General features: G+C 43.7%; 1 protein-coding gene across 1 annotated transcript in view; it reads left to right on the top strand.

The window, feature by feature from the left end:
- The window catches only part of LOC118158714 (CUGBP Elav-like family member 4), a 926,766-nt gene that overhangs the window by 785,114 nt on the left and 123,514 nt on the right, over positions 1–18,138 (top strand). Inside the window, exons 4-5 of the mRNA XM_035313400.1 lie at positions 10,533–10,661; positions 16,027–16,106. Of these exons, the coding sequence (XP_035169291.1) occupies positions 10,533–10,661; positions 16,027–16,106 (209 nt within the window). The remainder of the gene's footprint in view (positions 1–10,532; positions 10,662–16,026; positions 16,107–18,138) is intronic.

Below are 18,138 nucleotides of genomic sequence, written 5' to 3'. Positions count from 1 at the left end.
GTGGGCTTGGCCAGGAGATGACATGGGACCTCTCTGCTCACACAGCTGCTCCAGGTGTGCAGAGGCTGCAGGACTGGTGGTCTGTGAGGATACCACTGGTGGTGGTTTTGTGAGGACTGGGACCTTGCAAGGTTTCGTCAGACTTTGTCTGATATGCCTGTGGGGACAGTCCCATGACTCTGAGCTTGGGCTGCTGTTCTTTCAACTGACAGCAAATTTACACTGTCTGTAGTGGATGTGTATGATGTATCGGTGGCTTGCACCAGTAGAGGTTTTCTCCACCCTTTTCTTCCCTGGCATGCAGGGAGATGGAAGTGTTCAGGGCCAAACCCAGCTTTGCCTGTCCCCTTACCGAGTCTCTTCTTTTCAGCGATCTTTTAAATATCTTCACAGCTCAGCCTAATACGACCTACTAACTCGTACTGACTGACTTAAGGCTCTGCTTCGGTACAGATGGTATTGTTGGGTGGTCCTGCACTCTCTGAAGTAGCATTATTGTCCTTTGGTTTCTTTCAGGCTTTATGCACTAGTATCCTTACTCATCCAGGAGTTGGATAAAATCTTGGCCTTAAGCCACAACTTGATCCCACATGTGCCATTCCCACACTCATACTTGAGACTCCATAACATGCAACTCATGAAGGGGCATGAGCAGAGAGAGAAGGGGACCACAGACTGTGTACTTCTATACAATAACTGCAAGAGGAGGGGCATCTCTTAATCTACACAGAAGGGGAGTCTTACAGGAAGGAACTCAATATCTTAAAAGTTTGGGTACCAGAAGGAGATTGCAGAACAATGCTATGATGGGAACAAGATAAATATTTGTTAAGTAATTTTCTGTTGTCAGCGCTCTGTTTCATCTAATTTTGATTAGACCATATTAACAACAAGTGGCAATATAGTTGTGAGTCTATATGAAGCTGAGATGCTGGTCTCCTATTTTCAGTCAATTTTCTCCATTCAGTTTATGCAAAATTCATCTTTGTACAGCAGGGAGCTGAGGGAGTCTTGCCCCCTGCCCAGTGCTGACAGTACTACTGTCTTTCCCTTGCCATGAAAATTGTCCATGCTGAAAGTACTTGCAACAGAAAACCATTCCTCTGGAACAAATTATCAGTAAGCATAAACCTACAAAGCTTTGTGAAACAAGGTCTTTAGCAAGTGTAAATCAACAATACAGACTGTGGGAGTGTGGCCATGGGGGTCGACAAGCCCCATGGTCGGTGATAACATCAAACGCTTAACGATGAGACCATCAGGAATGTAAAGAGTTTAGCGGGAACAAAGAAGGGTGATTCAGGAGATGCCTTGCCGCCTCGGGTTGCTTGTTCTCCAACCGTTAAGGCATGGAAGTTGCTGGATGTTTGCGGTTGCCGGTCAAAGTTGTTGACCAATTAATAGTTGGTGGAAAAGTACTGCTCTGGGGCGAATGGTATAAGAAGGGAGCCTGTCCTCAGGACAGGAAGGCAACAAGGATAATGAAGTTATGCCCTCGATATGAGAGATGAAGTTAGGCCCTCAGTAAGAGAATGAAGTTATATCATGAATAAAGTAGCAGCAGTTACTGATCCTAAAAGAACCCTGGTGTCCGTGTGGTTGTTACGCCACAACAGACATATGTGATGATAGAATTATTTTCCCTACCAAAACTGCTATGGCCAGATTAGCAAATATAAAAGCCCATTATCCCACTTTTGCACATCAGTTTAGCCATCAAGTAAAGTGATTTCTGCTGGGACCGACAAAGTGTTCCATGAAAACGGGAGTTAGGTCATGCAGAAGAGATGTTTCTAAAGCTGAATTCCCACCTGACTCCCCATCATTTGGTTACTTGACTGAGAAATGTCATTGGTCCACTATAGGTGAAGGTAAACCAAGGAGGTCCCTCAGGCCCACAGGGATGTGATCTGTAGGGAGCATTTTGACTATTTAGTTCATTCTTTTCCATTACTGGATTGAAATTACTCAAATCCTTTCTAAAAATACTGGGCAAAGCATTGACGAGTACATTTTGAGGAAAAATATCCTGTGATTATACAGATTCCCCTGATGCAGTTCCTTGGGGTTCACAATCCATTCACTGAGCCTAATTGCCAATGCCATTTTACCTCCTGGATGAAGCCAGAAACAAAAACCACCCTGAAAATGAACCTTTGCGATGTCCAAAACAGCTTCTCTTGAGGTGGGGACAACATACACAGGACTAGTTAGGGCTTTGTGCATCATTAAAGCCTCAACTTTGTGTTGCCAGCAAAGACCTCAACCTTTGCCTAATCAATGCCAACATAAAGTGGGCATATTTCTTGCTTTTAACATATCTATCAGAAGGTTATTCCTGGTTTTTCTCTTTTATCAGAAAAGCATACCTACCCTCCTCAAACTATTTTTTCCTATACTTTCAGCAGCCTAACTGAAAGCAACATAACTCCTTGTTTTCTGTGAGCAGTGCACTCTTGATTCATGTGGATAACTCCACTGCAGGACTGAAAGCTCCTAATATCCTCAGTAGATATTAACTGCATGAAAAATTATCCTCATCCAAGGCTATAGAGTAATTTGCCAATTTGCAGGTGCATCTTGGATAGGGGAATTTTGATCAAACACTGGTTGAAGCAGAACAGATTGTCTATAACAATGATTTCTCAGTGAACAAAAGTTACATAAATCACCCAACTAGTCAGCCAAAAAATATTTGTTGCAAACCATTGTTTTGTTCATCTTTAGATTAATATATGCATTAAAAAAAAATAAAAAATCAGTGTTTATTTATTTACATTTATTTATTCAAATTGGTTACATCTGCTCTGTAAACTGCTCTAATAAAATCATGATTCACTCATTTACATAGTGTTTAATGAATGATAAATAAGACATTAATGAATTGTGTGCAAATGGCCTGTTTACACACAAGATATAAACTATGTATTTTTTTTTCTTCTTTTCTTTCATGGTGTAATGGTATGTTGTGGTTTAACCCAGCAAGCAGCTAAACACCACACAGCCGTTCGCTCACCCTCCCCCCTCCCTCTCTGGGATGGGGGAGAGAAACGAGAAAAACTGAAGCCTGTAGATTGAGATAGAGACAGTTTATTAGGACAGAAAATAAAATAATAATAATAATATGTTCAAAACAAATGATGCACAATGCAATTGCTTACCACCTGCTGACCAATGCCCAGCCTATCCCTGAGCAGCTGGCCCCCCGCACCCTGGCTAGCCACCCCTATATATTGTTTAGCATGACATCAGATGGTATGGAATACCCCTTTGGCCAGTTTGGGTCAGCTGTCCTGGGTCTGTCCCCTCCCAGCTCTTGCTGCACCCCCAGCCTGCCCGCTGACAGGACAGAGCAAGGAGCTGAAAAGTCCTTGGCTTAGTGTAAGTACTGCTCTGCAACAAGTAAAACATCAGTGTGTTATCAACATTAGTCTCATCCGAAATCCAAAACATAGCACCCTACCAGCTACTGGGAAGAAAATTAACTCTGACTTAACTAAAACCAGGACATATATCCACCCCTTATTCCATACCATTTATGTCATGCTCAGGTTACACCCTTTCCAATAGATTCCAATTGACCATCATTTTCATTTATTATATATATAGAATGTCTGTCCAATGAGTTTGCATATTCCATGACTGACTTCAGACTCCATCTGTTATCGCAGTCTTTCAGGGCAGAAGACATGGTGTGTGATGTTGGATTGTCACATGTTGAAGCCCGTTCTTGTTCCATCACACCACTGTGCTTGTCCAATTCTATCAAAATTCATTCATTAGTATCTATGTGGTTGTTACTGTGATACCATTAATAGGATACTGACATACAGGAATCATGGTAGTGATGACATACAGTATTATATAATAATTAACATAATACAATCCAAATCATGGGCTATTTTCATCCAGTATTAAATCCGCTTGACGTACACACCGGACCTCCCCATTCTTTTGCATTACCCACCAAGTGCATCCAGGTCCTGAGCAAAAGCAATCCCACAAATGGGCTTGCCTTTTCCTGAGGCAGGAGTAGCCCAGACTGTCTTCCCCAGCATGTTTCTTACATGCACTAGAGGAACTTTATCCCCTTCTACTGTACGTAAAAGGTTTGATTGGGCAGGTCCAGCTCGATTGGCAGATCCCCTAGTATTGACTAACCAGGTGGCCTTTGCCAAATGCATATCCCAATTTCTGAATGTCCCAGCACCCATTGCTTTCAGTGTAGTCTTTAACAGTCCATTGTATCGCTCAACTTTCCCAGAGGCTGGTGCGTGATAGGGGATGTGATACACCCATTCAATACCATGTTCTTTGGCCCAAGAGTCTAGAAGGTTGTTTTGGAAATGACTCCCATTGTCTGACTCAATTCTTTCTGGAGTGCCATATCTCCATAGCACTTGCTTTTCAAGGTCCAGGATAGTGTTCTGGGCGGTGGCATGGGGCACAGGATATGTTTCCAGCCATCCGGTGGTCGCTTCCACCATTGTAAGTACGTGGCGCTTACCATTGCGGGTTTGAGGGAGTGTGATGTAATCAATTTGCCAGGCCTCTCCATATTTATATTTCAGCCATCGTCCTCCGTACCAAAGAGGCTTTGACCGTTTGGCTTGCTTGATTGCAGCACATGTTTCACAATCATGAATGACCTGTGCTATAGTGTCCATGGTCATGTCCACCCCTCGATCACGAGCCCATCTGTATGTTGCATCTCTACCTTGATGGCCTGAGGTGTCATGGGCCCATCAGGCTATAAGTAATTCACCCTTATGTTGCCAGTCCAGGTCCACCTGAGCCACTTCAATCTTAGCAGCCTGATCCACCTGCTGGTTGTTTTGATGTTCTTCAGTAGCCCGATTCTTGGGCACATGAGCATCTACATAGCGTACCTTTACAACCAGGTTTTCTACACGGGCAGCAATATCTTGCCACAACGCAGCAGCCCAAATGGGTTTGCCCCTGCGCTGCCAGTTGTTCTGCTTCCATTGCTGTAACCACCCCCACAGGGCATTTGCTACCATCCACGAATCAGTGTAGAGGTAGACAACTGGCCACTTTTCTCGTTCAGCAATATCTAAAGCCAGCTGGATGGCTTTCACTTCTGCAAACTGACTCGATTCACCTTCTCCCTCAGCAGCTTCTGCAACTCGTCGTGTAGGACTCCATACAGCAGCCTTCCATCTCCGATGCTTTCCCACAATACAACAGGACCCATCAGTGAACAGGGCATATTGCTTCTCATTTTCTGGTAGCTTGTTGTTGTACAGTGGGTCTTCTTCAGCACGGACCACCTCCTCCTCTGATGATATCCCAAAGTATTTGCCTTCTGGCCAGTCCATAATCACTTCCAAGATTCCTGGGCAACGGGGGTTTCCTATTCGAGCCCGCTGAGTAATCAGTGCAACCCACTTGCTCCATGTAGCATCAGTTGCATGATGTGTAGAGGGGACCCTTCCTTTGAACATCCAGCCCAGTACTGGTAGTCGGGGTGCCAGGAGGAGCTGCGCTTCAGTACCAACCACTTCCGAAGCAGATCGAACTCCTTCATATGCTGCCAATATCTCCTTTTCGGTTGGAGTGTAGGGGGCCTCAGATCCTCTGTATCCCTGACTCCAAAACCCTAGGGGTCGACCTCGAGTTTCCCCAGGCTCTTTCTGCCAGAGGCTCCAGGTGGGGCCATTCTCCCCAGTCTTTACATCTGGTCCTGTTCGGACTGGCCCAAGGGCTACTGCATGAACTATTTCCTGCTTAATTTGTTCAAAGGCTTGTCGTTTCCTAGGGCCCCACAAAATCATTCTTCTTACGGGTTACTTGGTAGAGCGGGTTTACAATCAGACTGTAATTTGGAATGTGCATTCTCCAAAACCCCACGACACCTAGGAAAGTTTGTGTTTCCTTCTTGCTAGTTGGTGGAGACATAGCTGTTATTTTGTTGATCACATCCATTGGGATTTGACGACGTCCATCTTGCCATTTTATTCCTAAAAACTGGATCTCTCGTGCAAGTCCTTTGACTTCATTTTGTTTAATGGCAAAACCGGCCTTCAGAAGGATTTGGATTATTTTCTTCCCTTTCTCAAAAACTTCCTCTGCTGTGTTACCCCACACAATGATGTCATCGATGTACTGCAGGTGTTCAGGAGCTCCCCCCTGCTCCAGCGCAGACTGGACCAGTTCAGGAGCTCCCCCCTGCTCCAGCACAGACTGGACCAGTTCATGGCAAATAGTAGGGCTGTGTTTCCACTCCTCGGACAGTCGATTCCAGGTGTATTGGATTCCCCTCCATGTGAAAGTAAACTGTGGCCTGCACTCTACTGCTAAAGGGATAGAGAAAAATGCATTAGCGATATCAATTGTGGCATACCACTTGGCTGCCTTTGATTCCAGTTCGTACTGGAGTTCTAGCATGTTCCGCACTGCAGCACTCAGTGGTGGTGTGACCTCATTCAGGCCACGATAGTCCACTGTTAGTCTCCACTCACCATTAGACTTTCACACTGGCCATATGGGACTATTAAAAGGTGAATGAGTCTTGCTAATCACTCCTTGGCTCTCCAGTTGACGGATTAGCTTATGGATGGGAATCAAGGAGTCTCAGTTGGTGCAATATTGCCGCCGGTGCACAGCTGTGGTAGTGATTGGCACTTGTTGTTCTTTGACCCTCAGCAGCCCCACAACAGAAGGGTCCTCTGAGAGACCGGGCAAGGTAGACAATTGTTCAATGCCCTCTGTCTCTAAGGCAGCTATGCCAAAAGCCCACCGGAACCCTTTTGGGTCCTTGAAATATCCTCTTCTAAGAGGATATTTCAATACAGTGCTTTTGCCACTCATTTCCAGTTAGACTCAGTTCAGCCTCCAATACAGTTAATTGCTGGGATCCTCCCATCACTCCATAAATACTGACAGGCTCTGGCCCTTTATAGCTTGATGGCATTAGAGTACATTGTGCACTGGTGTCTACTAAAGCCTTATACTTCTGTGCGTCTGATGTGCCAGGCCATCGAATCCACACAGTCCAATAAACTCGATTGTCCCTTTCCTCCCCCTGGCTGGAGGCAGGGCCCCTCTAGTCCTCGTCAGAATCTTCATTCCTGTGTCTGGAGGACTGCCTGCTGGAAGTTGGAGCAGCATGTTTATCAGAGAACCCATTTTTTCTGGTTGTTTTTCATTGCGGTAGATTTTCCATCCCATTTTCTCATGTCTTCTCCATGGTCACGTAGGTAAAACCACAGGGTGGCACGGGGTATGTACCCACCATATCGTGTTCCTTGTACAGAAGGACACTTACCCCTAATAGCAGAGACATTGGTTTGTACAGGTGGGGAGGAAGATAAATTCTCTTTAAGTTGGTGGAACTCTTGAGAAAGTTTCTCCACAGCCGAGACGCAGGCCTGTAGGGAACTGGAGAGACTTTCTTCGTACTGCCAGATTTGTTTAGCCACTTCATCCACTGTGGGTTCCTCATCCTCTTTCCAGGCCATTAATGCCAATGAGCTCCATATGATTATGGTGCACTCCATACAAACTTCAGCCACATGGGTCGTGTACACTTGACTTCATCTGGATCTGTGGATATTTGTTTGTTGTCTAGGTCCTCATAAATCACCTCCCATACTGCTAATTCCCTCAGGTACTGGACTCCCTTCTCCATCGTGGTCCACTTGCCTGGTAGACATACAAGTCTCTTCCTTGTAGGGATACCTTTCCCTCACAGCTGACAGGAGACGCCTCCAGAGGCTGTAGCCTGGTGCTCCATCTCCAATTGCTTTGTCAATGCCTGCATCTCTAGCAAGGGATCCCAGCTGCCTGGCTTCCCCACCCTCTAATTCCACACTATTGGCCCCAGTGACCCAGCACTGGAGCAGCCAGGTGACAAGCTACTCGCCTATACAGCGACTGAAATCTTTTCGCACATCTCATAGCTCACGCTGGTATAGGTTTCGGCTAGATACTGCTGTTTTTGCGACATCTTCATCTTCATCCTCCTGCTCCTCTGATGGCCCGGCCTCGTCTTCTCTGCACCTAGACCTACCAGAAGACTCTCTGCATTCTAAACGACCTGACTCTCTGTACCATTTTTTCACCTTGGTTACGGGTGCAACCAACACTGGTAAAGTTTTTTTTTTCCTGGCTCAACCTTGGGGCCAGTTTTAGGGCTTGGAGTGGCTGCTGGGTCTGTCTCAGAGGTTGAAGTGGCCGCCGGGTCTGTCACTGGGGTTATACTGGCATTGAGTGCAGCTCTGTAAGCATAGGCCAAGCCCCAGCACGTTGCAGTGATTTCTGTATGTCTGGTACTGCCAGGGTGATGACACACCTTTTTCAAGCACTCCACCAGTTTTTTAGGATTTTTCAGTTGTTCAGGGGTAAATTTCCAAAGCACTGGAGGTGCCCACTGCTCTAGATGCCTACCCATATCCTCCCATTCTCCCTGCCACTCATAACTATCCTGCCTCAGGACAGATCTGTGGATGATCTTGTTTAACCTTAGACAGAACCTGAAGTTCATTCAGGAGACATAACAATGAGAACATGCTGGTCTGAGTATCCAAAGGATATTCAAAGCTTTGGAAAGCTACCCTAACTCACCTGGAGGAGAAGAAAGGGAGAGTGAACAAATGGGAAAAAACATCTTCCCTGACCCCTCCATAGATTGGCTCCCTGAAGAAAAAGCATGAAAAGTGTAATTATTAATAGTTTCTGAGGTAGGGTTCCCAAAGTATGGAGTTGATGACAGTGCTGAGTACAAATACCAGGTTAGTCTCATGGCCGGTAACTTTATCATATCGTAACCCAGTGTTACACAGTACAGCAAATAATAACCTTGTACCAACCCCCAGCAGTGATAAGCAACACGACAGGGAACACATACAGTAAGTAATGTGCTATATAACTCAATTCGGAAAACAGGCACAGCAGACTTGAGCTCACAAAAATCGGCATTGTGATTAGTAAATATTAAACTGATGTAATGCATATCAGAATTTTGTTTTAATACACTATAGTCAGATCTGTCGTTATCTCAACTCTTTGGGCCCCACGTTGGGCGCCAAAAGGACTGTTGTGATTTAACCTGGCCGGCAGCTAAACACCACACAGCCGTTCGCTCACCCTCCCCCCTCCCTCTCCGGGATGGGGGAGAGAAACGAGAAAAACTGAAGCCTGTGGGTTGAGATAGAGACAGTTTATTAGGACAGAAAATAAAATAATAATAATAATAATATGTACACAACAAGTGATGCACAATGCAATTGCTCACCACCCGCTGACCGATGCCCAGCCCAACCCCGAGCAGCCGGCCCCCCCACCCCGGCTAGCCACCCCTATATATTGTTCAGCATGACGTCAAATGGTATGGAATACCCCTTTGGCCAGTTTGGGTCAGCTGTCCTGGGTCTGTCCCCTCCCAGCTCCTGCTGCACCCCCAGGCTGCCTGCTGACAGGACAGAGCGAGAAGCTGAAAAGTCCTTGGCTTAGTGTAAGCACTGCTCTGCAACAAGTAAAACATCAGTTTGTTATCAACATTAGTCTCATTCTAAATCCAAAACATAGCACCCTACCAGCTACTGGGAGGAAAAATAACTCTATCCTAGCTAAAATCAGGACATGGTAGTAGTCTCTAAATATAAACCTGATTTATAGTCATCCCTCTGAGCCCCCTGAGATCTTTCTACCAACTCAGTAGCCCTTGGTTTGGTCTGTTTTCACAAACATTTTCTCAAGGTGTTTTGTTCTGGACTGAAGCTCTCCATACTTGGTATAAGTCCAAGTATAAATAGTCTTCTTCATTCAAAATACAATTATCTGTCAGCAGACCCCATCCTGCTTTGACATGAAACAGCACCTTCTTGAGTAAACTCAGATATTAGCATTCGTATAAGTTAATTTTATGTTTCAAGAGACAATATATGTTTCCAAAACATTGGGTTTATTTCAAATTAACTTTATATATATATAAACACATCCAAACTTGTAGATACGTGTCTGTGAATGGGTATGAACAACAAATCTCAATTTACTGGCTGTGGCTTCAGTTATATTCTGATTCAAAACAGCTTATGTTAAACATTTTTTTCCGTGACTTATTTAGTATTGCGAGGGCTGCTACTAATTTATGCTGTTTTTCAGTTGGACTTTATTTATGTATGCTATCTTTATCTTCATTTCACTTAGATGGCAGTCTGAGCAATGTTGTCATTTCAGTTACTGCAAGCTGACTGCAAAAATTGATCAGAAAAAGTTGATCTGGAAGACTTTGGTGCCTAGATTTTGAGAAGCAGTTAAAACATTTTAGATATTTCTGGGGTTTGGGAAGTTTTTTTTTTTCTTCTTCTTCTTTGAAATTGTCAAATTATTTTCAAGTACTCACTGAAATTCAGATGTTATTAAGGTGTTTTGAGCAAGGCACCTGAAATGACTAACAGCTTCTGAAATATGTCATCTCAATGAAATCACTGTTCTGCATGTGATACTGAGCTATCTTGGCTTTCACATCCCTCCCGAAATATGGTAAGCATCTCCTTACTTTGTTCCAGAAGACAGAAAACTCTTTGTGGGCATGATCAATAAGCAGCAGTCAGAAGATGACGTGCGCAGGCTATTCGAGGCATTTGGCAACATTGAGGAGTGCACAATCCTTCGGGGACCCGATGGCAACAGCAAAGGTAAGACAATGGCTTATGGCACACCGTGGCTTTAGCTTTGAGCTAGACCCAGTCTTGGTGTATATATAATTTCCTGTCACAACAAAGTCACCAGGTGGCTGCCAGGTCAGCATCTCTTATATTAGGAAGGGTCACATTTGCCAAGGGAGGCCATTTCTTTGCTGATTGCCGTCTGCTTGTGCATGAGAACAGAGAGTTGATTGCACCTAAAAACATCCCCCTCCACAACAAGCTGTGTCTGACCACATGCAAACTGCTGCCTATTGCTGTTTCTTTACAGGACAGCCTCCTCTCTGAATGCAAAACCTTTACATTTGCTCAAGATCTGCTCTCCCCACCAGCCTTAGGAAAGTTGGGAGTTTCTTTCCCAATTGAACAGGCTCATTCTTTCCTTAAACAGAGCCATATTTTCTGTTTTACATCCTTACTCACCAGCTCCGCCATTGTCTCTGCTTATTTCTCACCCACCAGCCCCAGGTCCTCCTCTTCTTTAGTTGGTTCTTGCATAGTTACATACTAACCAGTGACCACTATTTCAAGCATACAGGACCTGATATAAATATTATACTCAGTAGCTATTTGCTGCTTGAAACATCTCAATGCTTAATTGCAAAATTAGGTGTCTTACCTCCTTCTGCCACTTCTTGGCATCCCTCGTTACCTGGATAGCACAAGGAAACCTTTTCTAGAGTCCAGGCTTCTCTGTTGAACATAAGGGTCATTTTTTCCCTGCCACTTTCTAGACAAAGTAACTTCAATTTGAATAGGAAGCCCTCTTCTCTTGACAGTATAATGTGTCCATTAAATATTGATCTGCATATAATACATCATAAACTGTGCTGGAATGTGCAGTACCAGGGGAAGAGACCAGTCTTGCTGATGCAGTTCATATCTCACTGGATATTTTGACATGTGACATCAACTAGCATATTTTTGCAACAAGGAGGTGAAAAATCCAAATCACAGTTATACACTGAAGAAAGATACTGCTATTTTGTAAAATCACTGTTAGCCAAGAAAGACTTCACTCTGGCATTATAGGGCAGTATTTTGATGTATGTCAGGAAAGCCCAGCCTTCCTGATACAAATAGCTGAAAATAAACTGTGGGCAACTTCTTTTGATTTTATGGCTACTTCAGTTTCATGACACCCAAATGTTTGATTCACCAAGAAGAGTTTCAACCATCATAAATAGCAGGCAGTTTGGCACTCCCTTCACTGAACAAATCAGTAAATTGGGGAAAAGCAAAAAAGTCTGTCTGCCTCCACTTGGAATTGTACAGAACAAAATCTATGACAAAGGAGCTAAACAGAGTAATAATAAAGGCAATAATGTCTGAGATCTGTAAGAAACAGATTCCAAAGGAGATCCAACCCCCAAACTTGTATTCATTCTTGCTCTCTCTTTTTTTTTTCTTAAATAATTTCATTATAAGTCTGAATCTGAGTGGCAGCTCCATATTGCTAACCAGTTTAATTATTAGTGCTAGCAGGCTGCAGTCTCAGACTTGCATTTCACTGAGATGTTCAGGATCAATACTGAGCCTTGATGGAGTTAATATTAACAGCTTCCATTTGCAGGTGCTATTTACTGAGAATGTGAAGCTCCCAATTTCCACACACACAGATACATACACACACACACAGAGCATTCAATCCAAACTTAAGGGTAGTGCCCTTATCTGCGGAGACAGTCAGGCGAGCCACAACTCCCACAAACTTATTCCCAGTCCGTAATGTTTTCCATCTGCTAGAAACCAATGTGACAAATACTGCTTGTGAGATACTTATTTTGGGTAAAACCCATAAGGCATAAATTCCACCTAAATTGAGTTTTAGGCAGATTAACTAAGTGCATAGACTTCAGTCCTAGCAAAGCCATTACATGAAGCCTCACCAGGCATTCCTGCGATAAGCGAGCTTTGAAGACACCTCAGTGAAAGCAATGCTTGGAGGAGGTAGGTCCCAGCTTCCCAGTGAATAACATCACAGGCCAGTCATAGCCAGAAAGGCATCTGAGCCTTTCCTGAAGCCATGGGAGGATGTCCGGAGCCATGTCCTCCATGCAAGCTCCATCTCCTGCACAAGTCACCCAGGGTCAAGCATAACAGTTACTGGAGCATGCAACCAGGTGGCAGGAGAGCTGGGACCAGGACATTTTTCTGCCTTAAGGGAAGTGCAGAGTCTGTCTGTCCTGGGAGAGATGGGAGAGGAAAGAGCCTGCCTGTATCTCTCTGGGTAAAGCTCACCTGTGTGCATCCAGGAGCGCAGGAGTACTCAGGTGAGGAAGCCACCATGAAATGGGATCCAGTTTAGTAATCCAGAAGGACCCACAGGATTGCAGCTGCCTGGACAGCCTCTTGGTTTTGTTTTGTTTGTTTTTAATTCCGCAGTTGTCTACTTCAGTAACTCAGAAAGTAAAGATTTCCCACAACACCCGAAGTCCCTCAAGAGGAGTCTATCACCCTCTGCAGTCATAATCTTAGGCTCTGACTCTGCAGTCTCCTCCGTTCCTGCAGGAGAGCTGACAAGACAGTCAGAGCAGCCCTTCCAGCTCTGTAATCCTGAAATAAGGAAAGAAAAAAAAAAAATACGAGCACATGTATCTCTCTGTTCGGCACAGGTTATATATCTCTCTCTGTGTCAAAATTCCTTCAAACTCCAGAGCTGCTCCTGTCACGGGGACACCGTTGTTTTGAAGAGTGGTATGATTCATGTCCTCAGCTCATGAGATCCTGGAGATCACCTCAATTATAGTGACAAGGGGCAGAAAGAAGATTATGCACACATTTGGTGTTGTGTTCAGAAGCCATCCCACTGAACACACAAATAAAGGGATCAAAATGTTAGGCTCTCTGCTACTGCCTTGCCACCGTACACAGGTGAAATCTGAGTTTTCACCTGTTTTTCTACTTGAAAACCTATCAGAAGCAATGGAGGGATCTCATTAGCTTCTCAGGTATTAAACAAGATAAATTCCTCCTGTTCCCTTCATTCCCATCTTTATCCAGCTCCATTCATCCATCAGGTTCCTCAGCACAGGGGTGAATTTCACCTCAAGAGAGTGAAGCCCTCAACATGACAGCAACATGGAAGCCAAAAATCCTGCTCTAAATACAATGGGTGACTGAAGCTGGAAAGCTTTTGTATATTTGCTAATCAGCATCTTCTTTTTAGAGGCAGAAAGTAAAAAAGAATCTCTGCAAATAATTAAACACTCTAATTCTGGATTATCTCTGATTAATTAAGAGGAAGGTGCAGTATCTCAGGAGCCCGGGAATACTGGACTGTGATTATGTCATAATTGATCCCTATCGTTTCCAGCTGAAGTTTATCTATCTCATTTTCTTGCGATTGTCTTCTCTCAGCTCCTTATAAATTATATCCAAATATTAGCAACAACTACTATGCTTTTCCTGAAATGCAGTCTAAGCACAATGGTAAGGAGGAATGCAAAGTGAGGGGCTCCTAACTACCAGCTACTTTTATATGTGTGTGTTCTATTTAGAAGGGGCTACTATTGTTTCCTTTGATTCTTCTTCTGCCAGCCTGTAGTGATGAGACTTTTATAGAGACTTTTGTTTCTCATTCTTCTAGTTTGCAAGTGTTTTAGCACTGCAGTTTCCACCATGCACTGTATGGATCTGTGAAGGTGTGCTGACCTTCTAAAGATGCTACAAAGGGATTAAAGGACAGCTGTCACATTGTTAGGGCTGGCATCCCTTGTGCAATTATTTGCAATTATTTGCAATTATTTCAGGGAAACAACTGGGGTTTTGCAAATTGATTAAAAGCTCAAAAGTCTTTAGTAGTAATAGAAGGGGACAGAAGCCAGAACTTCTCAGATCTCTTCCAATTTGTTCTAAAAACCACCTTAGCATATGGAAATTACTCTTCTCTCTGAGTCAGTTTGCTTGTAGCTAAGAATGTTAGCAATGCTTTCCCCCACTCTAGTGGTGCATGTGACCCTTTGAAGTGTTGATCATTTCTGCACTCTAGCACATATTCATAAATGCACCTCTGTGACCTAAAACCTTAAGAGTTCAGGCAGTGTGAAATTCCTCATGTGGCAGTTCAGGCCAGAGAAGCACTGCCTGCATTTCTCCGATGTCTACAGGAAAGCACCCATAGAGGCACTGGCTCTGCAAATTGTGACATAATATTTGCTGTAAAAGACTGATTTAGATTTCAGTGTGTCCTGGTTTCAGTTAGGACAGAGTTATTTTTCCTCCTAGTAGCTGGCAGGGTGCTATGTTTTGGATTTAGGATGAGAAGAGTGCTGATAACATGCTGATGTTTTAATTGCTGCAGAGCAATGCTTACACTAAGCCAAGGACTTTTCAGCTCCTCGCTCTGTCCTGCCAGCGGGCAGCCTGGGGGTGCAGCAGGAGCTGGGAGGGGACAGACCCAGGACAGCTGACCCAAACTGGCCAAAGGGGTATTCCATAGCATCTGACATAATGCTGAATAATATATAGGGGTGGCTAGCCGGGGTGGGGGGGCCGGCTGCTCGGGGTTGGGCTGGGCATCGGTCAGCGGGTAGTGAGCAATTGCATTGTGCATCACTTGTTTGTACATATTATTATTATTGTTATTATTATTTTCGTGTCTTAATAAACTGTCTTTATCTCAACTCACAGGCTTCACTTTCCCGTTTCTCTCCCCCATCCCAGAGAGCGAGGGGGGAGGGTGAGCGAACGGCTGTGTGGTGTTTAGCTGCTGGCCAGGTTAAACCACAACACAGTGGTAGCAAGATGGCAGTCATCACATGTAGATCTCTCCCATCCCTACTTTTTTTTTTTTATTATTAGAAGGTATTCCATGCTTTGTCAGACTAAAGCTGTTTGGAGCCTGGACAATCACTGAGCAGTCTGTGTAATGGAGCTCTACCAGGCAGTGATACAAGACAGAGAGACCTTGTGTGTTTGGAGCAAGCAGAATGCCTCTCTATAGCTGACCTGTGGTTGCTTGTAACAAGCATGTGCAGCTTTCTGTTGACTTCACACAGCTCCTCACTGTTTCCCATAACACCAGAGGGAGGAGCATTCAGCATTATGTCTAATACAAATAGAAGGAAAATTGTTTTCACACAATAAATTATAATATATATATATTCATTAGAAGCTATGGAGGTCAAAAGATAAGTAGATTCAAAAAGTACTCACTAAGTTTGGGTCCGCCAGTGCCTGCTGCAGGCACTGTGATGCAGCTGTGTTTAATGGCTGGGCTTTGAGAAGGAATAACTGGTTTGCTATACTTTCTCCACTAGCTTCTTTATTTCCAGTTCTGAGGACAGGACACTTAGCTAGATAGACTGTCGTTGGTACCTCTGCAACCTTTCTAATGTTTTTTTTCCTCTTCTAGGGTGTGCATTTGTGAAATACTCTTCACATGCAGAGGCCCAAGCAGCTATCAATGCTTTGCATGGCAGCCAGACAATGCCGGTGAGTAGCTCTGTAACATGGCATGTGAGGATTGGTCCAGACTTTGCTGCCCTGTGGCCTGATGGAGAAGGAGGGATGATTTATCTATTCTTTGCTACTTGTCTTCTGGGAAGGATGGCTTAAGCATGTGGGACCTTGGGTGTGTTTAACTCATCAGAGGAAAGGCCAGGATGACACTGTCACTTCGTCACACCTGCACAGAACTCCAAGGGGTACTGTGTTCCATCACCAGCAGTTTTGATGCACTGAAAAAAGACATGGTTCACAGATGCCAAAAACATTGGGTCAAATTCACCATGAGCTTAAGGACTTAAGTTTCAGAGGGATGAATCAAGCACAAACTTGTGTCTAAGGACTTTTGTTTTCCCTCTCCAAAGAGTCCCTGCTTCTACATGAAGGAAATTTTTGCCAAAACTGAGCAGAAAGCAGCATGCTCACATGATAGCACTAGAAGCTAGAGATGCATCACACCATGATGTGCGCTCTCACTGCCTTTCTGCTGCTAAAGTGCCTACCTGGGCATAAATGTGGTCCCTTACATCCAGCTTTTGAAAGACAGTCAGACGCTACTGAATCTTCTAGGAAATGTTTGAGGTAATGCTTGGACTAATGTCTAGTAATACAACGTTTCCAAGCTGATAGTTCAGGGAAGTAGAAATTAAAATGGAAATGTGTTTTCTATGCAAAATGATACTTGTACACCACCATGCAGACCTGGAGGAATGTAAGACATTCCATTATCAGCACAGAAAGGCAATCTGGTCCAATATGTTTTGGTTTATTATAATAGTATATTATTTTTGTTACTAATTATTCACAGTGTAAATAAGGAAAGGCTAAGAAACATGCTGAAGACTTGTAAAGGATACAGGGAATCTCAGTATTCAAAATCTCCCTTTCAATAAGAATCTCTGATCTCAGTTCACAAGTTTATCCAAATAACTTTAAAATGGGCTGGGTGGATTGGCTCTAGGTCTGTGTAGGGTTGAAAATGGGAAGTTTGTCACAGGGGAAGAGGTTTCTGGTAGTAGTGAATCAAGACCGTGTTTTTAGAACTCAAGCTCAGACAGGTCAGATAGAAAATGGTACATGTTTACCAGTGAGGTTATTAAAAGGTGGCATCTCCATTTTTTTGAATTATTACAATCAAGACTGTGAGACTCTTCTCAGGAGACTCCTTCTAACAGAACCACATGCTGGGCTTGATGCTGGCATTGCACAGTAAAATATTGTGGACATCTTTACTGAGCAAGGCTGAAGAGGTATTTGAATGTCTTTCTTTAAAACTTTGACCCAAAGTGATAGCGTCTATAGACTGACACGAGGAATTACAGTTCCACAAGGTGTGGTACTACTAAAGAGTGTAATAAAGTCAGTTCCAGACCCCAAAAGCTTAGAAACTTGGGTGACATTGAGATGAAGACAGGGAAGAAAGACAAAACACAAGGAGACTTGAAGATTTTATCTAGATCTACTATATCCAAAATATCCTTATCCTTCCTATTTCAGCACTCCTTATATAAAGAAAAAAATACTCCTCTTGACCACTTCAGAGCAAATTTTTGTTCCATCCTGCTGAAGCCAACTGAACTTAGGATGTGTAAAATAATGAAGCAATTGAGAATGGAGGTGGAAGAGAGAAGATTCAGGGTTTGGGAGGAAAAGTTTAAGAGCTCTGCTTTATGCATATTGAGCTTGATCTGACAGCTAGACATCCATCCACTAGGAGATGCTGGAAAGACAGGCCAAGATGTTAGTTTTTTGTTTGTTTGTTTGTTTGTTTTTAACAGAAGCAGATAAGGTGAGGAGGAATTAATAATGTAATTAATTTTATTTAGCTTTAACAGCCTGAAAATTTGTAATCTATTCTAAATGTTTTCCCACAAAGGAGGGAGGGGGGGAGAGAGAGGGGGAGAGAGAGAGGAGGAGAGAGAGATTTCTAGAGATTTGTGCGTTCTTCTCCTTACCCATCTGTGCTAGGATAGGATAAATCACCTTCTGGGCATGTCTGTCCCTTTAATAAATTATAATG

The sequence above is a fragment of the Oxyura jamaicensis genome, assembly GCF_011077185.1.
Source record: "Oxyura jamaicensis isolate SHBP4307 breed ruddy duck chromosome Z unlocalized genomic scaffold, BPBGC_Ojam_1.0 oxyZ_random_OJ72400, whole genome shotgun sequence".
Lineage (NCBI taxonomy): Eukaryota > Metazoa > Chordata > Aves > Anseriformes > Anatidae > Oxyura > Oxyura jamaicensis.
This window is presented reverse-complemented; position numbering and strand designations above follow the sequence as displayed.